Source organism: Leptinotarsa decemlineata, unplaced genomic scaffold (genome assembly GCF_025532065.1).
Source record: "Leptinotarsa decemlineata unplaced genomic scaffold, Ldec_3_MD MMD2_tig00000882_RagTag_RagTag, whole genome shotgun sequence".
Taxonomy (NCBI): Eukaryota; Metazoa; Arthropoda; class Insecta; order Coleoptera; family Chrysomelidae; genus Leptinotarsa; species Leptinotarsa decemlineata.
Window position 1 is genome coordinate 3,191,848 of NW_027412556.1, and position 24,276 is coordinate 3,216,123.

General features: G+C 36.6%; 1 protein-coding gene and 1 long non-coding RNA gene across 2 annotated transcripts; one reads left to right on the forward strand and one right to left on the reverse strand.

Moving 5' to 3' along the window:
* The first annotated feature begins 3,740 nt into the window (after nucleotides 1-3,740).
* On the forward strand, nucleotides 3,741-4,427 carry LOC141482253 (uncharacterized). The gene is made up of 2 exons (XR_012465418.1): nucleotides 3,741-3,897; nucleotides 3,962-4,427. It is a non-coding gene; the product is annotated as an uncharacterized lncRNA (long non-coding RNA).
* Nucleotides 4,428-15,503: 11,076 nt separating this feature from the next.
* LOC141482130 (uncharacterized) lies at nucleotides 15,504-17,011 on the reverse strand. The gene is made up of 3 exons (XM_074174813.1): nucleotides 16,502-17,011; nucleotides 16,221-16,442; nucleotides 15,504-16,164 (listed from the first exon to the last, which is right to left on the reverse strand). The coding sequence occupies exons 1-3, from the start codon at nucleotides 16,670-16,672 to the stop codon at nucleotides 15,937-15,939; spliced, it is 621 nt and encodes a 206-aa protein (XP_074030914.1). The 5' UTR covers nucleotides 16,673-17,011; the 3' UTR covers nucleotides 15,504-15,936.
* Between the last annotated feature and the right edge of the window lie 7,265 nt (nucleotides 17,012-24,276).

Consider the following 24,276-nt stretch of genomic DNA (forward strand, 5'->3'; position numbering starts at 1 on the left):
TAATGATGACTGATAAATTGTAACAACATATAATGTTTTTATTAAAATGAAACTATATAAAATAGTCAAAACTTCTATAAAGAGTTAATCCGTAGAACGAATAAAACAGTTAGCATGTGACAAATGGAATTTCAATCTGATTTCAAAAAACTTGACATAAAGTGAATTAAAAGGGATGATATGGAGAAAAATTTGTTGAACAAAAAATATGTGAATTGCAATCGTTTACTGTTTAATAAAAAAAGGTAAAATATGACATCATACAAACTTTGACAGGCTATATCTCGAAAACTAATTGAGTCCGACAAAAATTAAAAAGTGTTCTAAATTCCTACCATCACGTCGTATCATCACAGAAAAAGTCGCGAAAATCCGTGAGTGTCCCATAAAGTAAAATTTCCACCAAATTACTTTCTACTAGCTCCTTCGCCAAATCATTGAAAATTCCTATAATTCTCGCATGAACGATAGCACTCCTGCTAGTTCAACCCTGCTTCTAGGAAAACGAAATTGAATCTAGTCCAAGTACAATCTGATTTAAGAGTGACAAAATTAATGGACTGTGCACATAAGACTTGACAAAAACAAACAAAACAGAAGCGGATTGCATGCTTTAATGAACATAACTGTTAACAGCAAATATAATTCACATTGTTTTTGGTGGCTCATTTATTCAAAGACAGGTTTGATTTCCTGCTTTTACCTACGTATTGCTTAATCGAACACTCTGAATGGTACCAAAATGTTCGATTAATTCACAAAGAGTACTTTATTCTACAGTTTAACTTCCATAAAGTGAGATTTCATTGTAGGTTAAGTACAGGAAGTGATTATGTTTTTTACTTCATTATTGTAAACACATTCCATGCCTAAAAACTTCTGTTGATACAAGTGACTGGAGACAGCAACCACCTTGCATGGTTACATCAATACATACACATGAAAAAACGTATAACTGTTTGTCTGTGTATTTGTGCGTATTGATATAGAAAACGGCTCAACCGATTTGGATGTGCTTTTCACTTATATATTTTGACAAGCTCCACTTGACATTTATCGGGTTGATTCAAAAGTTTTGTCCGTTTTAATATCGTGTGTTTTTGTAGCCCCATATAATAAGTATGTATTCTACTGTTTCGTGGTACTTATATCGATAGAGAATTGTGTACTTTATTCATTTAATTTTTTGCTTCTTTTCAGCTTATTACTTATAATGTCGAGTGATTTTCATCCAGTATTTTTCTACGAATTCAAATTGAACCAAAGCGTTGCCTTTGCAGCCCGAAAAACTAACTAGGCATTTGGCAATGGTACTGTTAATGAACACACTGTTTGCCGCTGGTTTGCGCGAAACGTTGCTCCGGAGATTTTAGCCTCGAAGATGAGACTCGAAGTGGTCGATATACAATAACCTAAGTCGAGGATTTAAAGACCCTGGTGCAGACTGACCCATCACAAACGCTGGTTGGGATGGCGGAAAATTTAAGCGTCAGCTCCCATGCGATTTTTAATGGTTTGAAACGTATCGGAAAGGTCAGAAAGTTCGAAAAGTGGTTGCCCCACGATTTGAATGATCGACATAAAGTCAACAGAAGACGTCAGATCCTGCTTCATGACAACACCCGTTCGCACGTTTCACAAATCACCGTTCAAAAATTAAATGTATTGAACGTCGACGTTCTGCCTCACCTACAATAATCCCAAGACCTCTCGCCAACCGACTACCATCTTTTCGAGTACCCCGATAACTTTCTCACTGGTAGAACCTTCACCAATCAGGATCAGGCAAAAACGGCCTTCGTCGACTTCATCGAATTCCGAGCAAACTATCGACTCGTGTTACGTTAGCAAAAGTGTACTGATTCAATAGTTATATGACTTGAATTCAATTTAGAAATTATTAGTATTCAACTGAAACAAACAACGTGTTGAAAGGTGTTTCCAGAAAGTTGAAATACCGGGACTTATGATTAGACATATTTCTTGAGAATGCCGTTCATTGTAGACTTAGGCTCATCATTATGGTTGTTTGTTAACCAGATTGGATACGGTTAGTGCTCAGCGTTACGATTGTTTCGCACGACTTGGCTTCCTGTCACTTTCAAATGTATGTGCAACGTTATACTTAGTTCACTTGAATTCGTTGAAGGCGACTCACAAATATTCAGACAGACCGAAGGTGAGGTGACACCAGAATTTGTATCACAAGCTGTTGACATTCCACAATTATATACATGATAGGCACTAGTATTGAAAATTGTTCTCGTTAAGACATTCAATATTGAACGAAACTCAGTTTTAGGCTTGGTTGAAAATAAGTAGCAAGAAACTGACAAAATATCAAACTCATTCCTCCACATTTTGATTAAAGAGGGATTTCTATCAGGAGACATTAGTTTTTGAGAAACACTTTTTAGCTTTCTACTTCTCCATCATAAACACTAGACGCCGTTCAAACCGGACATCAGATTTTCAGATTGTTGATCGCGGAAACCTTCCAGAACATACACATACACACAGTGCCACGCTGAAAGGATGTTGTGACTTGACACCGGGGTCTCAGTCTGCCTACTCCCAAACGTCGACCGCGGGTCTACAGGCTTTCGTCTGGTATTTATGTCCGTAGATGAGTGGAGTTGGTAGTCGAAATGGTAGTTTCTATACACACTCCCGTTCTCAATACCAACTCTACCCTCGCTACCAATACCGGTTCACTCCTTCACTTGTCCAGGAATTACCAAACCATAGTCTTTTTTCTAGAAAGTATGACTACACTAAAGTCTCCATCTGACTATTCCTCAGATAGTGACTCAAAGCGAGTCACTACCTATTCCTCAGGTAGTGACTCGCTTTGAGGGTTTTGTGACTTGACGCCGGGGTCTCACTCTGCCTACTTCCAAGCATAGGCTGTGGGTCTACAGGCTGTGGTATGGTAATTATGTCCGTGGACGTGTGGAGGGGCGGATTGGTGGTGGGATCGAAGGTGGAGTTGGTGGCGGGAACGTTCCTTAAATATGGGTAACATATCAGACAAACTTTCTACGAAAAGAATAAAATGAAAGTTTAATTGCCCAGCTGCTCCCAGTATGGTGCGTTCAATAAAAACAGCCCTGAAGGTATCACTCAAAGAAGTCAACCCTAAGAAAGAAGTTCTACTTACCCTTTTGTACGAAGCACAATACATGCTGAACTCTAGGCCTCTAACTCATATATCAGTTGATTCCAATGATCCAGAGACAATTACACCTAATCATTTCTTGCTTCTTCGACCTGGGGGTGTGCAGTCTTATGAAGGTTATCCAATAAAAAACTGAAGACAATGGATATTTTCACAAGCCTCAGCTGATTTATATTGGAAACGGTGGGTAAAATAATATAGACCTATACTCATTCAACGACAGAAGTGGCATGGAAAAACTACTCCGATAAAAGTTGGGGATATTGCAATAATAGTCAAGGCTCCCGGAAATAATTGGTTAATGGGACGAGTGGAAGACACATTTCCCGGGAAAGATGGAACAATACGTATAGCCAGAGTAAAAACAAAAAATGGATTGCTTATCAGATCTGTATCAAAGCTGTGTGACCTATAAGCTTCTACCATTGAAGAGTACAGAGCTCCACGGATTGGAGGAATGTAGAAGATATTTCTTTGTTTTTTAATACTTGTTAATACCCTGTATCATGGATACGATTGATAGTTGAAAAATGTTATGTAAATAAAAACAATTGATGTTCAAAGAAAATTAATTTGTCAAGAGGAAAAGTCTGTCAGTTCTAATATATAAAAAATCAATTTCTGCAAAAGTTTGAGCAGTTCAAAATGGAATTTTACAGTATAACACACCTTCTATTTTAGGGATATTTGTGAAATACCTCGGTCATTCATCATCTACGGTAAGGATCCTTTTTTCAAGTATAACCAAAAAAATATGCTAGTTTGAATGATTGTTCCTTCCAGGTCTTTTTCTTTCCACCCTCAATCTTTCTTATTCTGCCTCCGGCAACCTACAATAGAAACCATCCTTTGAAGTCATCATTGTTGGAAGGGTGACATTAATACCCCTCCAGGAGCAGGCTATCTTTCGGAATTCATGCTAGTGTTTGGCTGAACCACTTACGAAGAACCTATATCGTATTGCTGGCAGTTCGACCTGACAGTTCGTACACTTCATGACAAGTACGACATTTCCTTATATATTCCTACCAGACATAGAACCCAGGAACCAAACTGAATCTGTCACCGTCAATAAAGGGTACAACTTGGATGCTGAAGGGAAAACCGTGATAAATTCATGAGTTTGCGACTAACTAAGGTTACCTACCTTATCACTGTAACCCAAAAGTATACTTCTGGACCACAAGCTTGTAGTGATAACCTTCATATCCGGTTACATTGTCGAAGGGAATATATCATTCAATTCTCAGTTGAAAATTCTATTACCTAGCTTCCCTCTCCGATGAGTTCCGGCATTCAAATTCCAGCTTCAAGAATGTAACACCCTTTTTCACTAGGTTAGGTTAGGTTAGGTCCAAAGTGAGTGGGTCTATTCGACCCTCCACCACAACCCGCACAGGTTTATTGTGGCTCACACCTATTCACACTCGATCAAATAGACCCAGCTTCTCAACGAAGCCGATTAGTTTGTATGGTGAGTGGTCTTTCAGGGCAGATGGTAAGAGTACAGCTCTGCCGAACTCTAAAAACCTGATTGGGTTCCCAGAGGGCCGGCACAAAGTATGTGCTCTGCTGTTTCATCATTTTCCAAACTGAGGCGACACACACTGTCTTCCGATAGTCCAAGTCTCTGCATAAGATGATTCAAATGACAGTGACCTGTGAGAAGGCTTGTTAAACATCGTAGTTCATCCCTACTGTAGTCCAACAACTGTTTGGTATCAAACTTCGAAGGGTGAAAGAACGCCTTGGAGTGAGCCAATCCTGGAAGATCCTGCCAGAAGTTCATAAATCTTCTTGCCATCCAGGTGTTCAATATTTGTTTTGGCAAAGCCTAAACCGATGCCAATGAAGGTTCTGGTCCGATGAAGCTGCTTGCAGCACTCTGCTTTGCAAGGGAGTCAGTAGCCTCATTGCCTTCCAGGCCAGTATGGCCAGGAATCCAGACCAGAGACAATCTGTTGAGTCTTCCTATCAAGGAGAGTCGTTTTTGGCAATTTGCTACCAATTTAGACGTTACTCGGTAGGAGCCAAGAGCTTCCATCGCCGCTTGACTGTCCGAGAATATTTTTATTGGCTTGTGTATGAGGTTGGATTCTTCCAGTCTCCCCGCACACAATTTCCGCTTAAAATACAGTCGCATAGGTTGCTAGGCAGGTTGATATCTCTGTCCTGGGTCTGCGACTGAAAACACCTGCACCAGAATCGGAAGGTGTTTTTGATCCATCTGTGAACCAACAACTATCTACTCGGGAACAGAATTTTATAAGGCAGTTCGTAGTTGACAGTTTGAAGCATAAAGTCAGAGAGGTCATTTTCAGAATGCTGTGACTTCCAGTCTCAACCAACAGTCTGTTGCACTCTGCATTAAATTGATTTGTGCAATTGGTAATGTGCACAAGTCTGTATGCATCTAGCTCTCTCTCCAGAAAAATGTGGAGAGGAGGTAGAGCTAGAAGGATCTCCATGGCCGCTGACGGTGTGGTACTTATGGCATCACTGATGGCCAGACAAGTCTGTCTCTGTAAGCCTTGGCCGTTTCCTTTTTCTCTAAGATTGAGGCATGTCACAACTCATCTGAGAAGGTGCCTCCATATTTGACTGGCATAGGTACAGCGCCCCTCCATATATGAGCTCAGCCATCTCAATAAATTGTTTGGGAGACCAAGACTGATCAACTCATTAGATAGAAATTCCCATAACAAAGTGTCTAATGCCTTAGACAAATCAAAGAACACTTATAACAAAGTTACCAGCATCCGAGTAATATGAAGCGGTTTCTATGGAACGATTCTTCCTGAAGCTTTCTCCTGTTATTTAGGGTTATCTTTAATTTTCTATAGAGATAATGCCTCTGAGAAAAAAATTTCGTTTCGGATTTAAAAAACTCAACGCAAAATATGCTGAACCGGCTCTGTATCTTCAGCATCCCATACGTCCTGCAAATTTGGGTTGAGGTGGGACAATAGCGACTTGTTTCGGTTATTAGTAGCTTTGGCTTCTTGTACGAACCGAGCTGTACGCTTGACACGAATACGCACGTAATATAAAATTCGGTAGCTCCGTAATCAGACGGCATGAATAATTATAACGCTGCTTCTAGGCCAGGTTAATGATGATTTCACAGAAGTAGATCGAATCCACGGCATTCATGATTATTTCGACAGGAGTCCGATTAGTCGGAACGTCTTCATTGACTTTGAGTTCAAAAATTATGCACGCAAGAAAGCTTCTGCCTTCCGAAGGTCTGTGTGATGATACTTCAGTAATATTCAGGAAAATGATTTTTTAGTTGAAAAGGATTGCTTTTCATTGAATTGTAAACAGGAATACGGACTTGGGAATTGGAGAGGAATATGAGGAAGACCGAGTTTAGGTAATGTGTGAATGTTACAGGTTCGGACTTATCTCAACTGCTACTATATGGCAAAATTGGACTTCATGAATGAATAGAGGAAAGTGTTTTTTTGTATAATTCAGTGTACATCCCTTTCAATTTGAAATGTTGACACTTCATGAATAAATTAAAATTTCAAAATAATTTTCAATTCATCACAGCTGTTATCAATCCTGGGAAAACTATATATCTATTCGCGACATTATATTGCCTATGAATCTCAGCTGATTCACCAACAATAATTGTAAGGATTATTTTGAACTGACGAATATTACTTCGGAATTACTTTTATTTTCAACTAACAGCTTCGAACCGAAACTTTCCATTTTTAGCGATCTATTTAACAATAAGCTGACAATTAGATTTGGATGATTGGTAAAACTGTTTGCGTTCAGTCTAATTGTTAAGTAGAACACCGATGGCGAACATGACTGAGCTATAGATCTGTATAACTGTTATTCAGCGAAAATATTACTGAAGTAATCAGCAATCTACCACGGGCCAAAAATGATGTATTGTTCGAGATGACCTCCAAGACAATGTTTTACTGACGTTATCTCCCATGGATTATTTAGCGATGTTGAAAATTTCAAAATCGTTTATCCAAAGAATATTTAACAACATAAAAACTTTTTAATTTTTTTTAATTAATGATATACTTTATTGTATAAAAATAAATATAAATGTAAGTATAAAAATATAAAATGTGAATATAAAAACACCCAAAAAAAGTAAAGTTAGAACATACACGAAATTATGTATCAACATGGTTATGTACAGATTTTTTTAACAATATTATCAACACTTATATAACATATAAACATATAAAATTATTTTTTGGAGAGGGGTTTCTTGGAGTTTAGATTCTTGTTGAATAAAACTATTACTGACAAACATCATACCACATACCACTGATAAATTCATGTACTTTTTCTCTTGAAATGTTGCCGCTGACGCAAAACTTCTGTCAATTTCAATCAAGTTGGTCTCAAAATTATTTCATTTACTCCGTACATTTTTTAAGAATATCAACTCGGGTAGTATGTCAACAGGACGTCTCTACATAAGCCATTCTTGGCAGTCCTGATCAAGTATTGATAGCTGAACGGCAATTTCATGTCCATATTTAATTTGTTTTGTCCGAGACTGAAATTGAATCTTTCCGATAACCAAACAAGAACCGGTCTGTGAATTATAACACTCCGATGAAGTCATTAACGAAGTGTTACAACTACTGGTAATGATGCAAAAAAAACAACCTGCAATACCAATCCGGGTTCGTTCCAATCTTCGTAAAGTTGGAATACTTCAAAGTGCGTATCGAGTGAAACTACACACATCGGGAAAGTCTAGGGATATTTTTATAACATACTAAATATCATAAAAATAAATGCATGAGGTCGTTTAATTTCGATTAAATTGGTACACTCGACCACCCTGTAGATTTCTATGGGTTGAATAAAGCCTGCAAAAAAGGTAACTAATCTTTTATCAAGTTTTTTACAAACTGTAGGTTTTTGGCTAAAATGAATAACCTGAAAGTGTCGAGTTTGTACATTCTATGTAGTTCTTGCTCAGCAATTAAACTGAAAATATTGTGCTTTAACATGGAACGCCATCACTTACCATTGGCTGAGATGAATAGAGCTGTAGGGCTTCTTCAAGGTGGCATGCGACAAAATGATGTAGCTCTTCGTTTGGGGGTCTCCCAAAGTGTTATCAGTCGATTGTGGCGGCGTTTCCGTGAAACTGGCAGTCCAGCCGAACAACATCCAGGGCGAGGACGCGCTACAACTGCAGTTCAAGACCGATTTTTGGTCTTAACCGCAAGAAGACAACCGACAATCACAGCACCTGAGTTGGTTAACGTGTTGCAGCAGACGCACCAGGTAACCATTGGTCGTGATACTGTCAGAAATCGACTGCATGAAGCAGATCTCCACAACAAAAGGCCACTTAAATGTCCACCTTTGTCGAGAGGCAATCACGGTAGAAGATTAGAGTGGTGACAAGAACATCAAAACTGGGATGCAAATGATTGGGCCACAGTTTTGTTTACAGACGAATCCAGATTTGGATTTCATCCAGACTCTCGTCGAGTAAGACTGTGGAGACGACCTGGAAATGATGAATGTTTGAGACACGTCCAGGAAGTCCACACATACAGAGGTGGTACAGTAATGCTATGGGGCGGAATCATGATCGGCGGCAGAACCGATCTCGTTTTTCCAAATCGCTCCCTCACAGCTCGACAGTACCTTGACACCATTCTTCTACCTATCGTCCGTCCGTTTGCTGGTGCTGTTGGTGAAAACTTCCACCGAATGCACGATAATGCTCCTCCACATGTCGCGCGTCTAGTGACTGACGGGCTCACCAACGAAGGAGTTGATGTATTGCCATGGCCAGCACAATCACCGGACCTGAATCCCATCGAGCATGTGTGGGACATGCTTCAACGAAGAATTACTCCGCATATGGGGAACATTCACACAACGTTTCAATTGAGAGAGCTTTTAATCGCTGAATGGGCAAATGTACCTCAACAAGACAATGACAATCTCATTTTGTCGATGCACGATAGATGTAGGGCCGTAATAAACCAGCGTGGAGGCCATACTTTGTACTGATTCCAATTTTTTTTGTATTATGATTTTTTTTCGGGGTGCCAAAGAAGAGCCATATTTTTTTTAGTTTTGCTTGTATGCGCACTCAATATTTTTGACCATTTAATAAATTTTGTTGTAAGTTACATGCGTTTAATAATCACCCGTCAACTTTTTTTTCCCTAAAGCGATCTAAAAAAAAATTATTGCCATTTTTAAAAATATCCCTAGACTTTTCCGATGTGTGTATTTATTGTTATGGGCTCTACCAGGTGGAAACAATAAGTCGAGCGTGGTTAAGAAGAATACTCCGGTGAAAAATTATCAATGGATATGCTACAAACATAATAAAATTTTGAAACAAATTGGCACCAATAGCCAAAAATACTTATCCTTTGATAATTCATTAGATTCAAACATTTTAGTACATGAGGGCGACATATTTGAAGTTAATCTTAGCATTTATGCACTTACGTTCCGCGACATCATCTAAGACCTTTATCAAGTCAAACAAATACGGCAAACGAGTAACAAAAATCAAGAAAAATGTGTCTATAGCGTTTAGAGGGTCTTCCAACAGGTATAGTCGAAGTAACTGGTATTGTGAATAGTTAAAGGTGTCGGCGCCCTCAAAGGCCAGAAAAACCAATATAAAGAAATTATGCCGCTGTCAACTAGTTCACGTGGACTGCAGAATTCGCGATTCGTATTGGATAATTTTTACTAACCGTGTTTTATGGTTGGCTGAAGAGTCATAAAATTTAATTTGAAGTCATGTTACGGTGACGAATAGAGTGCGAGTGGGAGTGCGAGTGCAACTCGTGTTGCCAATGTTCAGTTCAGCAACTGAACATTGGCAACACAACTATATTAATGCAGTTATAATTACTTTGAATTTTTGATATATGTTTAAAATGTGGTGTCCTATATGGACATTCTCAAACTTATACAATTGTATAAGTTTATTGTATAAGTTTGAGAATGTCCATATAGGACGAAACTGCAGTAACGTTAGTTACAATAAAAAGTGGTAAAAAACACAGAAATTTTTCATTTCTCTTTTCATTAAAACCTTATGAACGCAAGACGCAATGTGATACGGGATTACCAAAACCTTCAGATGTTTATCTGATAAAATAATTGGAAAAAACCAATATACGACTTTTACAAAAGTAATGAGATACCTACAATTGACATCATAAGGAAGAAATTGAATACTTCCGGTCATAATGTGAGCTGCTGTGACAAAACTCTTCAGAATTAGATGAAGAAACTTGGATTTATATTTAAAATAGTAAACAAACGTCAAGCAGTTATGGAAAGCAGAAGAATGATGGAATTGGGTAACAAATACTTAGAACAAATAACTGAATATAGGCATGAACAACGGCAAATTTTCTATTTGGACGGAACTTGATATTACACTCACGACACAGTTACAAAAGGGTGGACTGATGGTTCGAGAATGTGTACGCCTAACATGCCTTCAAACAAAGGATCGCGACTAATCACTGTGCATTGCGGAGGAAGTAAGAGATGGATTTCGAATTCTTTGAAATTATGTGAAAAGAAACGTCCTTAATTTTCCTTAATGTAGACTTTCATAAGAACATGGAAGCTAATATTTTGAGGAATGGTTTGAAAACTCATTCATCACAAATTTGGATGCGAATAGTATAAGAGTTCTTGACAACGATTCCTATCATTCGCGACAGCTCATCAAAGTACCGAATAAAAATTCGAGAAAAGATGAAATACAGAGTTTTTTAATGGATATCCTTTGGAATTCTTTGGACAAGCACTCATATGAAAGTGGGCAAACCGTAGACACGTGTTTCTGGCTATTTAGCCTTCGTCAGTACGGTACAACCAAGTGTAAAGGATGGGCAACACTTGGTTGCAAAAAAAAAGGTCGAAAACAAAACAAGCGGGTGCACCATCAGGGAGCTTGTCCAAAGGTGCTTGTCAAGGCGCTTGTCCAGGACAAGCTTTATTCCTGTTGTAACGTTTTGAAGTAATAGAAATGATAAATACCAACATTATGTGGCCGACCCGGTACAAACCGCCTCGTGTGTGTTCTTTTCCTTATTCTCTGAGGTCTGAGAGTTTGATTTTTCTCATCTTTTCATGAAATTCCGGCTATCATACAGCTAATTTTCCTTTTCTGCTTAACGGATCAAAACCTCAGTGCACAAGTTAGAACAAATAATTGAAAATGGATAAGAATTCCCGTTTTATCATGACAACTACTATTAGAAGCTAATATGAGGTTGCTTCAAAAGTTTTGTCCGTTTTTGAGAGTCTACTTCGAACTGCAATATCTCAGTGAATACCTATCAGCTCAGTGAAAAACATCTAGCGATAAAACAATGTGTAGATTCGTCTTGGACCACACACTGAAGATGATGTTCATAGGTCAAGCAATTCCTTTGTACCAAGAACCCTTTGGCATTTTGTTAAAATCGTGTGGACTGACAATCTGTCAATTACAGGAGAATGCGATAGTCATCATTCGGTAAATAGTGTTATTATTGATTGAATAGTTAACCTACTTTTCCATTTTCGTTTATTATTTGTACCGTTGGCTTAACACGCATCTCGTCTTATAATTTCGTTACTACCTGAATATGTTAAACACTCATCGAGGTTTGTTGTGCAATACCTCGTAAGTATTTGTTAATGATTACAACCCAGAAAATATAATAATACAGAGAGTCTTGAATATTTTGTTAAAATAATCAATGAAAATGAAAAAATATTGAAGGAACTAATAGTAGACAACACGATGAATTCAGCTATTCTATTGGTGTCCTAGGTCCGCTTGTAGAAAAATTGGAAGAGTATACAGGGTGGCCCGTTAAAAACACTCATTACGGTTTGTTGTGCAATACCTCGTAAGTATTTGTTAATGATTACAATTCAGAAAATATGACAATACGGAGAGTCAAGAATACAGGCAGTTTCTTTTATCATGTGATAACATTGCTATATTCTAAACCGTAACAGATACGAAGACGATATAAAAAGAAAAAAGGTAACTGTCACGAGGAAAAATAAAATGGTCGAACAAAATTTACGGGGACTTTCGCCCTTCTCCAGTCATACGGGTAAAACAAAAAATGCTGTTTTTGGTTTTTTTCGAATGGAATTGTTATTTCAGAGAATATCGAAAAATGGAAAAGGAAAATGTTCTGGTATTCGAAGTGTAATATGACTATTTAATAATGAATATTCGATAAAACTTTTCGTGTTAACATGGCCACCATCAACTTTTTTTTAAATACGGACCTGTCTCTTTTATTACAGATATTGATAAAGCAATATATTCAGAATATAGCGTTTCATTATTTGAAATAACTACCATCATCAGTGACAACAATTTTAAATTACGGTCTTGTCATTACTTCTTTTGTACATTGTTTTGATTTCTTCAAAATACAGGCTGATTCACGGTGGATGGCACATTAGACGTTTCTGGTGAACCAGACAACGGATCACTTTGAAAATTTAATGGAGGGCATATTCGGACATTCTCTAGCCAACTGAAATATTTTCGACAATGCGGTGTTGCCGCTTCTATTAGAAAGCAGTAGCAACTTTGATTTTTCAAATGGAACACTCTGTATATAATATTATTTTTGGAATCTCCAACAATTGCCCGAAAACTTTTCTTGATATTTCCCTATACCTATCTGTTACCGTTTTCGAAATAAAAATTAATTTCAATTTTTTTCTTCGAAAATCATGACTTCTAAAAATGCCGATATCTTTTAGTTAAGAAGTACTATGATATCGAAATTTGGTTTGGAGTTAGGTGATACTTGGACACTTTCCACACGTCAGCCTAATCTCCGTTACTTCAATATAGGGTGGTAAAAAAATACAGTTTTTTCGTTTGCTTGAAAAAGTTGCTGAAATTTGATTATTTTAAATGGAACACCCTGTATATTATTGAAAATTCGGAAAGCTGCTGAAATTTGCTTTCTTTCTATGTATATCATACCTACACCTAACTAGTCAAGTTTCGGACTTATGAACATTTATTTGTGAAAATGTCCCTTCAGAATGGTATTTCCATTAGGTATTTGGTAAGCAGGCCATGATTACTATTTGACAGTAGCGTTGTGGCATTCTCCTAATAATATCGACATTTTTGTCACTTCAGAAGTTGCAAATACCTTCAAAACGATGGAACAAAACTATTCAAACGAAGTTCTTATGAATTTGTTTATTATTTTTGGACAGTGTGACAAAATTATCAGCAGAACATGTAGAAAGTTCAATGAAATGTATCCGAATCTACCGCCAATGAACCTCAAGAAATTTATACGAATTCAAAACAATTTCAATGCATTTGGATCTACTTTAAAAGCACCAAGAAACTTGAAATTGGAAATATTGATATGAATAATTATAAAAAAGTAAAACAATCATGTGGAATATTTCAAAATATGTTCCAATCGCTGGCCGTTCACTTCCAAGCACTTCAAAATGCGGGTGTTGACTGCAGTGTGACAAAATTATCTGCTGATAATTTTGTCACACTGCCCAAAAATAATAAACAAATTCATAAGAACTTCGTTTGAATAGTTTTGTTCCAACGTTTTGAAGGTATTTGCAACTTCTGTAGTGACGAAAATGTCGATATTATTAGGAGAATGTCACAACGCTTCTGTCAAATAGTAATCATGGCCTGCTTACCAAATACCAAATGGAAATACCATTCTGAAGGGACATTTTCACAAATGTTCATAAGTCCGAAACTTGACTAGTTAGGTATAGGTATGATATACATAGAAAGAAAGCAAATTTCAGCAGCTTTCCGAATTTTCAATAATATACAGGGTGTTCCATTTAAAATAATCAAATTTCAGCAACTTTTTCAAGCAAACGAAAAAACTGTATTTTTTTACCACCCTGTATTGAAGTAACGGAGATTAGGCTGACGTGTGAAAAGTGTCCAAGTATCACCTAACTCCAAACCAAATTTCGATATCATAGTACTTCTTAACTAAAAGATATCGGCATTTTTAGAAGTCATGATTTTCGAAGAAAAAAAATTGAAATTAATTTTTATTTCGAAAACGGTAACATTTTCAAAGTGATCCGTTGTCTGGTTCACCAGAAACGTCTAATGTGCCATCCACCGTGAATCAGCCTGTATAATCCAGACACCCCAATGAATTCGAAAATACGAAAGAACCCGTGAATTTTCTTCGACCATTGTATTTTCCCCGATGACAGTTACTTTTTTTTCCCATTTAATCGTCTTCGTATTTGTTACGGTGTCTCAGGGGTAGAATCTTCGCCAATCAGAACCAGGCAAAAACGGCCGTTCTCGACATTATCGAATCCCGAGAAGATAAGTACCTATTCAACGAGATATTAAGTTTAGAGAAGACTCATAAAAAAATAAAAAAGTTTAAAACAACGGAATAAAATGGCTGACTCAAGAACTTGCTCCAAAATGGCAGACACGAAGAATTCTACGGAATTAATTTTGTGTTCAGTGAATCACGGTCGTCCCACTTTGAAGAATGATCCACAATTCGAGGTTTATTATTTCAAGACCGCTTCAAGGACACTTGATTTTCGAGGTCTTCTGCCATGTAATTGGACTCAATTATTTTACCAGAAGAAAAAATTCAGGCGGACGCGGTATTGAATAAACTCGAAATACAATGTAGCAAATAGGTCACGACAGTTGAAATTACCTGAGAGTGAAATTGATGATGATGATGTGTTGCTCGGAAAGGTTATTATCTGCGTGCACTGACGGACGCCGAACGTTAATTTGAGGTTCGTAATTTGGAATGGCATACGAAAGAAGAGTTTGTCTCTTTGAGAACTCGAACGGATCGTTTGGTTTTTCTGCACATTTATTCTCCTTTGGCGAATATGTTCATTGAACGTGGTTAATGACACAATATTATAGAAGAATTCATTGCCTACTCATCCTCTTCTGATCATACTGTGTGGCGTAGTGTGTATCTCTGTCTTCAAGTATCATCAATGCATTTAAAAAAAATGTTTTTCAAAATCTTGTCGCAAATTCCGAATTCATGCTACATCATTTCTCAATAAGGCGTTTCAAAAACATCGCACTTGATTTGAAGCAGTGTATAGTTGACAATCGACCTGGCGCACGTCTATACGAATCCAAGTCATAATACAGTCATATAGTATTTTATTTCTGACCGGGATATTATAAGCTTATATCGTCATAGTTACGCTATCAATAAAGAGGGTCATAACTCCCTTGGGACATTATAGATTTTATAATTCCCTCTACCTTTCACAAGTAAAAATAAATAGAAATGAAAACTGAACCATATTTTATTTATTCACGTCATTACAAATAATAAATGTACAATTTTGAAATGTTCCCTGAAAATTACTTCCGCCACTGGAAACAATTTCTTCTTTTGTATGGCTGGAGCTTCTGTTCACTACAGTCGAGGTACCTGCCTCTTCTGATGACAAAGTAGACAACATACGCGCCGTTTTATTTCTCAATTCGATGCTATCCTCCAAATACCCCTCCGCCACCGTGGAACTTTTCCAACCTCCGTGTCTTTTTAAGTTAGTCATAGTTGCTCCTGCATTGGCTAGAGCAGTAGCAGAAGTGCGACGAAGGCAATGTCCCGTATAGGAAGATGAGTTTGGCAATCCTAAATACATTGCGATTTTGCTGGGGATTTTCCCAAACATGTTTTTTCCAATTGGCTGAGATGTACATTTATTTTGTCGGAAGCTCAAAAAAATCGTTCAATACCTTTAGGACGCAAAGACATATAAAGTCTTAATAAAGGCAAAGCGGAGAACTCTTTTTCATCCACAACTGTAAATTTCTTCGATACACCAGTTTTACTTTCCGGTACGTTCACTACCATAACGGAATCCCGGTCCTCTATATCCGATATCTTCATATTCAAAAGTTCCTGACTTCTGCATCCTCCAAAATAACCCATAATCAAAACAACCTATAACAGAAAAAGGAAATAAATACACACAAAAAGGAAAATAAGAAAAAAATTACCTTATGCAATAAATGAATATCATTAGGAGCGTCCTTAAGGAATCTGATAACATCTTTAGGAGATAAAACAGCAGACTTTTTCGGCTTATAACTCTTACTCTTCCGTTTCAAAAAAGCCTGTAGTTCTTTGAACTTAGTGATATCTCGTTTCTCATGTATAGTCACCATCGATTTTAGCATTGACCATTTAGTCCATAAAGAATTCGGACTATACGTTTCTGACTGAAACGAATAAACACAATTACTACCAAATCTACCGAAAAACATAGAAAATTCCTTACCAGTTCTTGAAAATATGCCAGAAATACAGTTTCAGTGACATCTTTTGGCATAACATTTTTCCGTGTCAGCCAGTCCAGATATATCTTGTATTCTTTTTGGTATACGGCTTCACTTTTCGATGGAATTAATGATTCTCTTGCTTCTTCAGCTTTTTTCAAAATATCCTCCATTATATTTGGGGTAGAAAACACGTTTTCACCGCAAACACAGCTTGATAACAAAGTTCTGTTTATAAACAAGTAACATAGCAACAACCTAGCAACAAGAAAACTCTACTATAATCAACGGTACCTGATTCAAATATACCGGGAAGGTAATGAATTGGTACATTTTTCCGTTTCAAAAATGAACAAAATTTTATTGAAATCGGTCAGAAATAAAATTATCTATGTACCACGGGAATTAATGAGCCTTAATAACCTCAGGCAATTGCTGTCCCTCGGGCCAGAGGCCCTCGGGACGCAAACTTTGCCATCGGTAATTAAGGCCCTCCTAATTCCCTTGATACATAAATAACTATTTGACTTGAGCTAGCTTATTTAACTTCATTGTTGAAAAGCTGAATTCTCGCTTTGAGTTAGATTATTTCAGTTTTATTGTTGAAAAGTTGTTAATCAATCTTTTAGTGAAGTATTTAGCTGGTCTTTTCTATCTACAAGGTACGTAGTTTAGTTGTATATTCATCATTGGCAGATGCAAAATATTTCTTAAGATGTTTTCTTGTCAATATGACAGATGCTTGTTTAAAAATCGTTTCAAATCGCTCATGATCTTTTTATCAACAGTGAATACATACACTTTTTATCGAAACTAGTGTTCTTTGTAACGCAACTATTTTGATTCATTATAAATAATCTTTATGAACCCGTGCCAGAACAGTGATTTCCGAATCTACTCTTTCAAATTCCTATATTATGGGTTGTTTCACATTGTACCGACATTTTTATCATAAGTCCTTTATACGATTAAAGCAGAGATTTTTTTATGGCTCGTTCAGTATTGTCTGAGAGTAAACGAATTTCAAGAATGCAAACATGTCGCTATATGAAAGAAAGCAACATAGCCGTCTCAAGCAAATAGCACTGCAATTCACCCACAAAATCATTGAGATATGTCTACCCTCTATATCCCTTGAGGACGCCGCTAACGAGCCATTAAAATAGGGATATGCGACAAAGAACGCGAAAACACCGACAAAGAATGTGAAAATACCGCCAAAAAAACCGCTCGATATTTTTTCTGATATTACGTTTAAGATAATATTAATAGGAAAAGAGAAATGAAAATTTCTATGTTTTTAACCACTTTTAAAAGTGGTAAAAAACATATATGTTTATATAAAGTATATTATACATATATAAACATATTTTATGATCCAAGTGTGCCAAATTTCAGTCCTTAATATTGCAAATGAACGTCTGTAGAATTTTTTCGAAAGTTTTAGAAGCCGAATTTTTGAAAATCCATAGCTCTGTTGTGTCTCAATTGTTTTCGATGTGCCACCAATCAATTTTTTGTCATTGCCTCTACTTCCGAGGAAAAATATAGCATATGAGAAAACAATCGTATATCGGAAAAAATTCATTTTATAAGAAAAATGGAAGTTTGACTTTGAAATTGAAGGGGTCAACCTTACAATTTTTCTATAGTTTTCTCGTTATTATCATTTCAGCTAGATAATGCCGTTGGAGAGAGATCGATATCTTTTTTGGATCAAGCGATATTCCTTTAGGATTTTTTTTCAAATTCTCCTTCAGAATAAGAAATTTTTTTCGAAAGTAGTGATATAGTTTTTGAGTTATTAACGAAAAACTGAATCTTTTTTCATCTCAATTTGTTATTAACAAATACAATTTTTTGTACTGTAAAACTATTGAAACACATTGTTCTACATGTGTCATATATGCGCAGTTTTCAATTTCTTCTACAACATTTTTGTGGTTTGCGTCAGATAACACGTAGTTTAGACATCTCGATGTGGTAATCGAGTACCTACTCATTAAAATAGTGCAATTCAATTAAACTCAAGCAGTACACACGATATCTGAGATTCCGATTTAGTGCATCACTTTCGAAAAATACTGTTCCGCCAGCAAATCGAGCAATATCTGAACGCACACGATAATAATTAAAGTACAAATTACAATGAAACAGTGGGCTATTGTTTTATTGCAATTTTATATTTCAACAATGTGCCGCCACAGGCCGCTAACCTAGAGCGAACATCGAAATACAGGGTGTCACTATAAACATTATTATTCCTCTACTCAACATAACCTTACCTAACATAACCTAAAGCGAGGAAATTGATACGGGAATCATCTAACCTAGAGCGAGAATCAAAATACAGGGTGTCACGTTGAACATCATCCGTACTCAACACAACCTAACCTAACTTAAATTAGAGCAAGCAACGAAATTCAGGGTGTCACTTTGAACATTATTAGTCCTCAACTCAACATAACCTAACCTAACATAATCTAAAGCGAGCATCTTGATACGGGCGTCACTTTGGATATCATGCGGCCTTAACCGAATATAATTTCATCTAACCTAGAGCGAGCATCGAAATACAGGGTGTCACTATAAATATTATTATTCCTCAACTCAACATAACCTTACCTAACATAACCTCAAGGGAGGATCTTGATACGGGAATCATTTCATGTAATCCAGAGCGAGAATCGAAATACAGGGTGTCACATTGAACATCATCCGTCCTCAATACAACCTAACCTAATTTATTTTTCTTTCTTTCAGAAGAGATGGGTATCATTCCCGAACTTTGCAATTTTCCTTATTTTTCTTACCGGTATTATGATAAATGATGTTTCCAAATGACCACAATGCCTAAATAATTTCAAGTATTTTTTAGAAATCCTAATATTTCACAGTTTAATTAGGGCTAGGTTAGCTGTCTGAATAAATAATTGGGTGTTTTTTGAAAGATATCCCAATTGATTTTAGTGCTAACTCTTATTCTTAACATTTGAAAAGTTTTTATTTCATTTTAAACAAATATAAAATGGAAGTTGCATTTTCAAATCTTTGGAAAATTTTCAGGAAAACATTAGACGAATATCAAGTTTTTTTTAGTGAATTTGAGAATAACAAGTGCCATATCTCCGAGAATGAAAATACTCATGTAAGAAAGGATGGCTATTTCTTTGGTCGATTATATGTTTTTGCTCTTATTACGATTGGTTTATTAGCCTCCAAGTAGTCTCCTATTCCGACGTTATACTAAGAAGGCTGCTAATAAAATCAGAAAATTAAACGGGACTCCCTTCTGAATCCTTTTTTTTTTCATTAACCCGTATATTGGTAAATATCCGACCGTTAAGCCCCAATATGAATTACAAATGATTCCTCGTAAACCTTATGTCGACAAAAACTATATACCGTACATAAATTGGGTAAGAGGAAGAATGTCTGACCTACTTAAATCCGACGAAAATATGGAACCTTTTATACACAAATGCTTCTCTATAAAGCAACCCTTCATTATCGGCAGCCCTATTATAACAACTGAATATACCGTTCAATTTCTTATAAAGACCATTTTCTTAATCGTTTTATTGTCTAACTACCGAAAGGGATCGATCTTTGACATATGTCAAATGGACCCCGACTCGAAAGGATTGCCTAATTACAGGGGTGGATAAAATGCTCTGAGGCGAGGTGTATTCATTATTATGTGCGGCTGAATGAAGGAGTGTTTGGTTTGAGATTTTAAGATAATGTATGTTTATAGGTGGATAGATATACATACAGATCTATATACATAAAAATGGTCTTGAAAAATATGGTGACTGATTTTGAATGAAGAGCTTAGCCATCTCTCAAAAAACTTCTTTATTTAGTGGTTTCATTCCACTTAAATATTCAATGAATCACAAGATGCATTGCGGCATTGCGAAGGCAAAAAAACCAATACAGAGAAATAATGCCGCCGCCAACTAGTCCACGTGGACTGAAGAATTAGCGGTTAAAATGTGACGTCCTTGGACAAGTACTAATAGTAATAACGAGTGTGACAACAACGCAGACTTTTTCCTGTGTAGTGATTCCGATAGCGATGGTGAACAATGCGATAAACAGATACCAGTGAATAAGATTCGGATGTATTTGAATATTGAGAGAGTATGTTTTAATGTATATAAGAATCTACATCTCAAGATTGGTTTCGAGGGAATCAAACTATTACAAGCAACATCAGATTTGAGCAAAATTCCTTTCTCAACTGTTCGAAATGTTCGGGATGTTTCCCGAAATATAAAATAAAATTTAATTTCCCAGTATGAAGTGAACGTCTACGATCCAAAAACTACAACAACAAATACAGGTCCGTATTTAAAAATTCAAAGATGGGGGTGGCTCAAGTCAGGTGACACCCTATTTAAAAGATTCATGGACATATACTGATAACCCACATCAAGTGCCAATAGCAAAATGTAGATCCCCATGTACAGAAACGAATTTGAATAGCCCTGTATAAAAAAATATATGAAGCACTTTCGGTCGACTTACTTTGAGAAAAAACTTGCTGATATGTTGACAGTACTTACAATTTGGTTGAAAATGAGTACATTTCATTATAAACACACCTTTCAAATACCTTCCCGATAATGGTGGAAATTGTTATGGGTCAAAAATCACATATAATAGAAGAGTCGCCTTTCTTGAAAATAGGGCTCACTGATCCAACTTCAAGAAAATGAAGAAAAACATGTTATTGTATAGAACAATTCATAATGCATGTTAATGGTTTGGCGTACATTTCAAACAACAGAGAATCAGTTTCGTAATTTTCCATAAAATATATTCTTTTGTTTCTCGCACTAGCGAGCATCGACTCCTTTTATTTTTGTTTTTATTGTTGTTAATGCATATTCATAAATAAAAATTGAGAAACGATCCATTTGCATGAAGTTTCTGTCATAGTCATTAAACAACTATTTCTGCAATATTTTCAAGTAACAATAATTCAGAGCTAGCCAAGCAGAGACGCACTCTTTCGCAAGGGAACGGTTAATAACTTTATGGTTATCCGTTCTGTTTCTAGCGCTAGAAATTATGTAGCTACATATGAGGACTGTGCAATATATCGCAGTCTTTTGTTAGTGGCTGGTTTCATACCGGAGTCCTGGAGGTAATTATAATGTAACGATTTTTACTTCCCAATATTCCAAAAGAATATATTATAAAGAAATTAAAAAGTAATCATTCGAGAAATATTACTATCAGCGAAAAGGAAAGGTATAAAACCTAACTATTGTCAAATTTTTTGTCCGTTTTAATGTCATGTGTTTTTGTAGGTCCATATCTCAATACATATTTATTCTACTGGATCGTGGTATATACTGATCTATGAAGGATTGTACTCTTTACATTGATGCTGTTCATTTTTTTTTTCAAAACTCCGTTAAAAAACACACTTTGGTGCATGAGTGAGTTTCTTTCACGCAGAAGCTCCGCATTGCAGAGGTGATGTTTCGTTACAACCCTTATTCAAATAAAAAAAATGATTCAAAGTTTTTGCAAGACCTACATCCTATAAGTTGATGTCATAAGGGTTGCCTTTAATATTTCGGGATTAGAAAACAAAAACAAATATTAAGCATCGAAAATCACTTTATTGTTTTCAAAATATTCCCCATAAAGATCTATACACTTTTGTATGCGTTTGAATCAATTGTCGAAGCGCTTTTGCCACTCTGATTGAGGTATCTCCAAAACATGCATTTTGAATGCACCAACCGCTTCTTCAGGTGTCGAAAAATGTTGACCTCTCAGTTTGTTTTTCACGTGCAGGAAAAAAAGAAGTCACTCGGTGCCAAGACAGGACTATACGGCGGATGACTCATCAAATCGATGTTTTGGGTGCTCAAAAATGCAGTTGTTTGAACCGATGTGTGAGAGCTCGCATTGTCGTAGTGAAGAGTGATCCGTTTTCTTTCATGGAGACAACTGGCAAACAAATGGTTGTGTACCACTCAGAATTGACTGTTCTGCGTTGTTCTAGTGGTACGGTTGCGACATGTCCAGTTTTCCGAAAAAACAGGCGACCATTTGCTTGGAAGTGCTTCGTGCGCGAACAATTTTTGTTGGATTTGGCTTACCGCGCGAGCTCACTGTTGATCAAAAACAAGAATGTCTTGATGATTTTGAGCAGTGTTGGGCCATGTTTAAACGTAACAAACCGAAATTTTTGCGTCGATATGTGGAATGGTTGAAACATGGATCCATCACTTCACTCAGGAATCAAAATGATCATCGTCTGAGTGAAGAGCAACTGGTGAACCTCGTCCAAAGCGCCAGAAAGCACAACAATACGCTGGAAAGGTTATGGCCTCGGTATTTTGGGATGTGCGTGGTGTAATATTCATTGACTATCTTCAGAAGGGAAATAACATCAACAGTGAATATTATATAGCGTTTGAAAGCCCCCATTTGAAGAAAAAGTAACTGCTGTTTAATCAAGATGATGCACAGTGTCACAGATCAACGACAACGATGGTGAAATTGCATGGAACGGGCTTCTAATTGCTTTCGCATATACCATATTTGCCAGATTTGGATCCCAGCGACTACTGGCTGTTCATAGACCTCAAAATAATGTTCACCGGTAAACAAATTTGCTCGAATGAAGAGTTTATTGCTGAAACTGAAGCCTATTTTGGGGCTAAAGATAAATCGTTATATAAAAGTGGTATTGAAATGTTAGAGCGGCGTTGGAATGATTGTGTTGCTCTTGATGGAGATGACGTTGATGAATAAAGCCAATTTTGGACAAAAAAAACTCTTTTTTTAGGCCTTGGATTTTTCAGCCCAAGTAGTGTAGTTACTGTATGTGTGGTTCGATGATTAGTTCTGGCAATAAAGTAAGTGATGACTACGAGTGAAATTGATTGAAAAATCCCATCAAAAGTGAGAAATATTCATTTGTAATCATTTTAGTCACTGAATGATGTTTTCAAATTTGATTGAACGTATCACACATTATTACCGAAGAACCCGCACCGTCGTACAAAATATCTTGCGGCAGAACAACTGATGAAAGTCACACCACACAAAGTGTGTCAACTTGCACATGAGTGCTCCTGGTACAACATAAGAAGTAGTATGCCGAGTTGTTGCTGGTACGAGCGAGTGTCAGTGTGTTGAAATCTAGGAAGTCCCCCGCCTTGCAAGGACGATGTTGGGTTCTTTCACCTTTAGAACAACTCCTCTCTCCATGAAGTCATTTTATTTTAGAAGAGTTGAAGAACCTGTTGTATGATTTATTTGTACTGGACCAATAGAAAAAAATCTATCGAAAACATTTTTTGTGGAAGATTCAATGTTACTAGCTGTTTATATTGAACCTTGATTTCACGGAAAAAGTTATATAGGGCTTTTCATGATGAGCGTTAATTAGCCGTTTCTGACAAACTATTCAACTCCTCAACCATCGAATGAAACTTCTCTTCAAACAATAGTCTTATTAACGCTGAAACACGAGCTGAAAATAATAAACCCATAAATTAATGAGTTAATTTAATCGTCAGTGTATTTCAGAATATGTTCAAACACATCTCCACCTCTACTTAAACAAATATGTAATCTCTACAAGAGATTGTCATGTGTAGCGCTTCCGATCAAGTCTGGAGTCAAACTATTGAAAGCAGTTGTAACTCTCGATTTCATATCTTCCATTGTTGTTATTGGAGTGTAGTAAACCATATTTTTATGAAACCCCACACGAAATAATCAAATGGATTTCCATATGGTG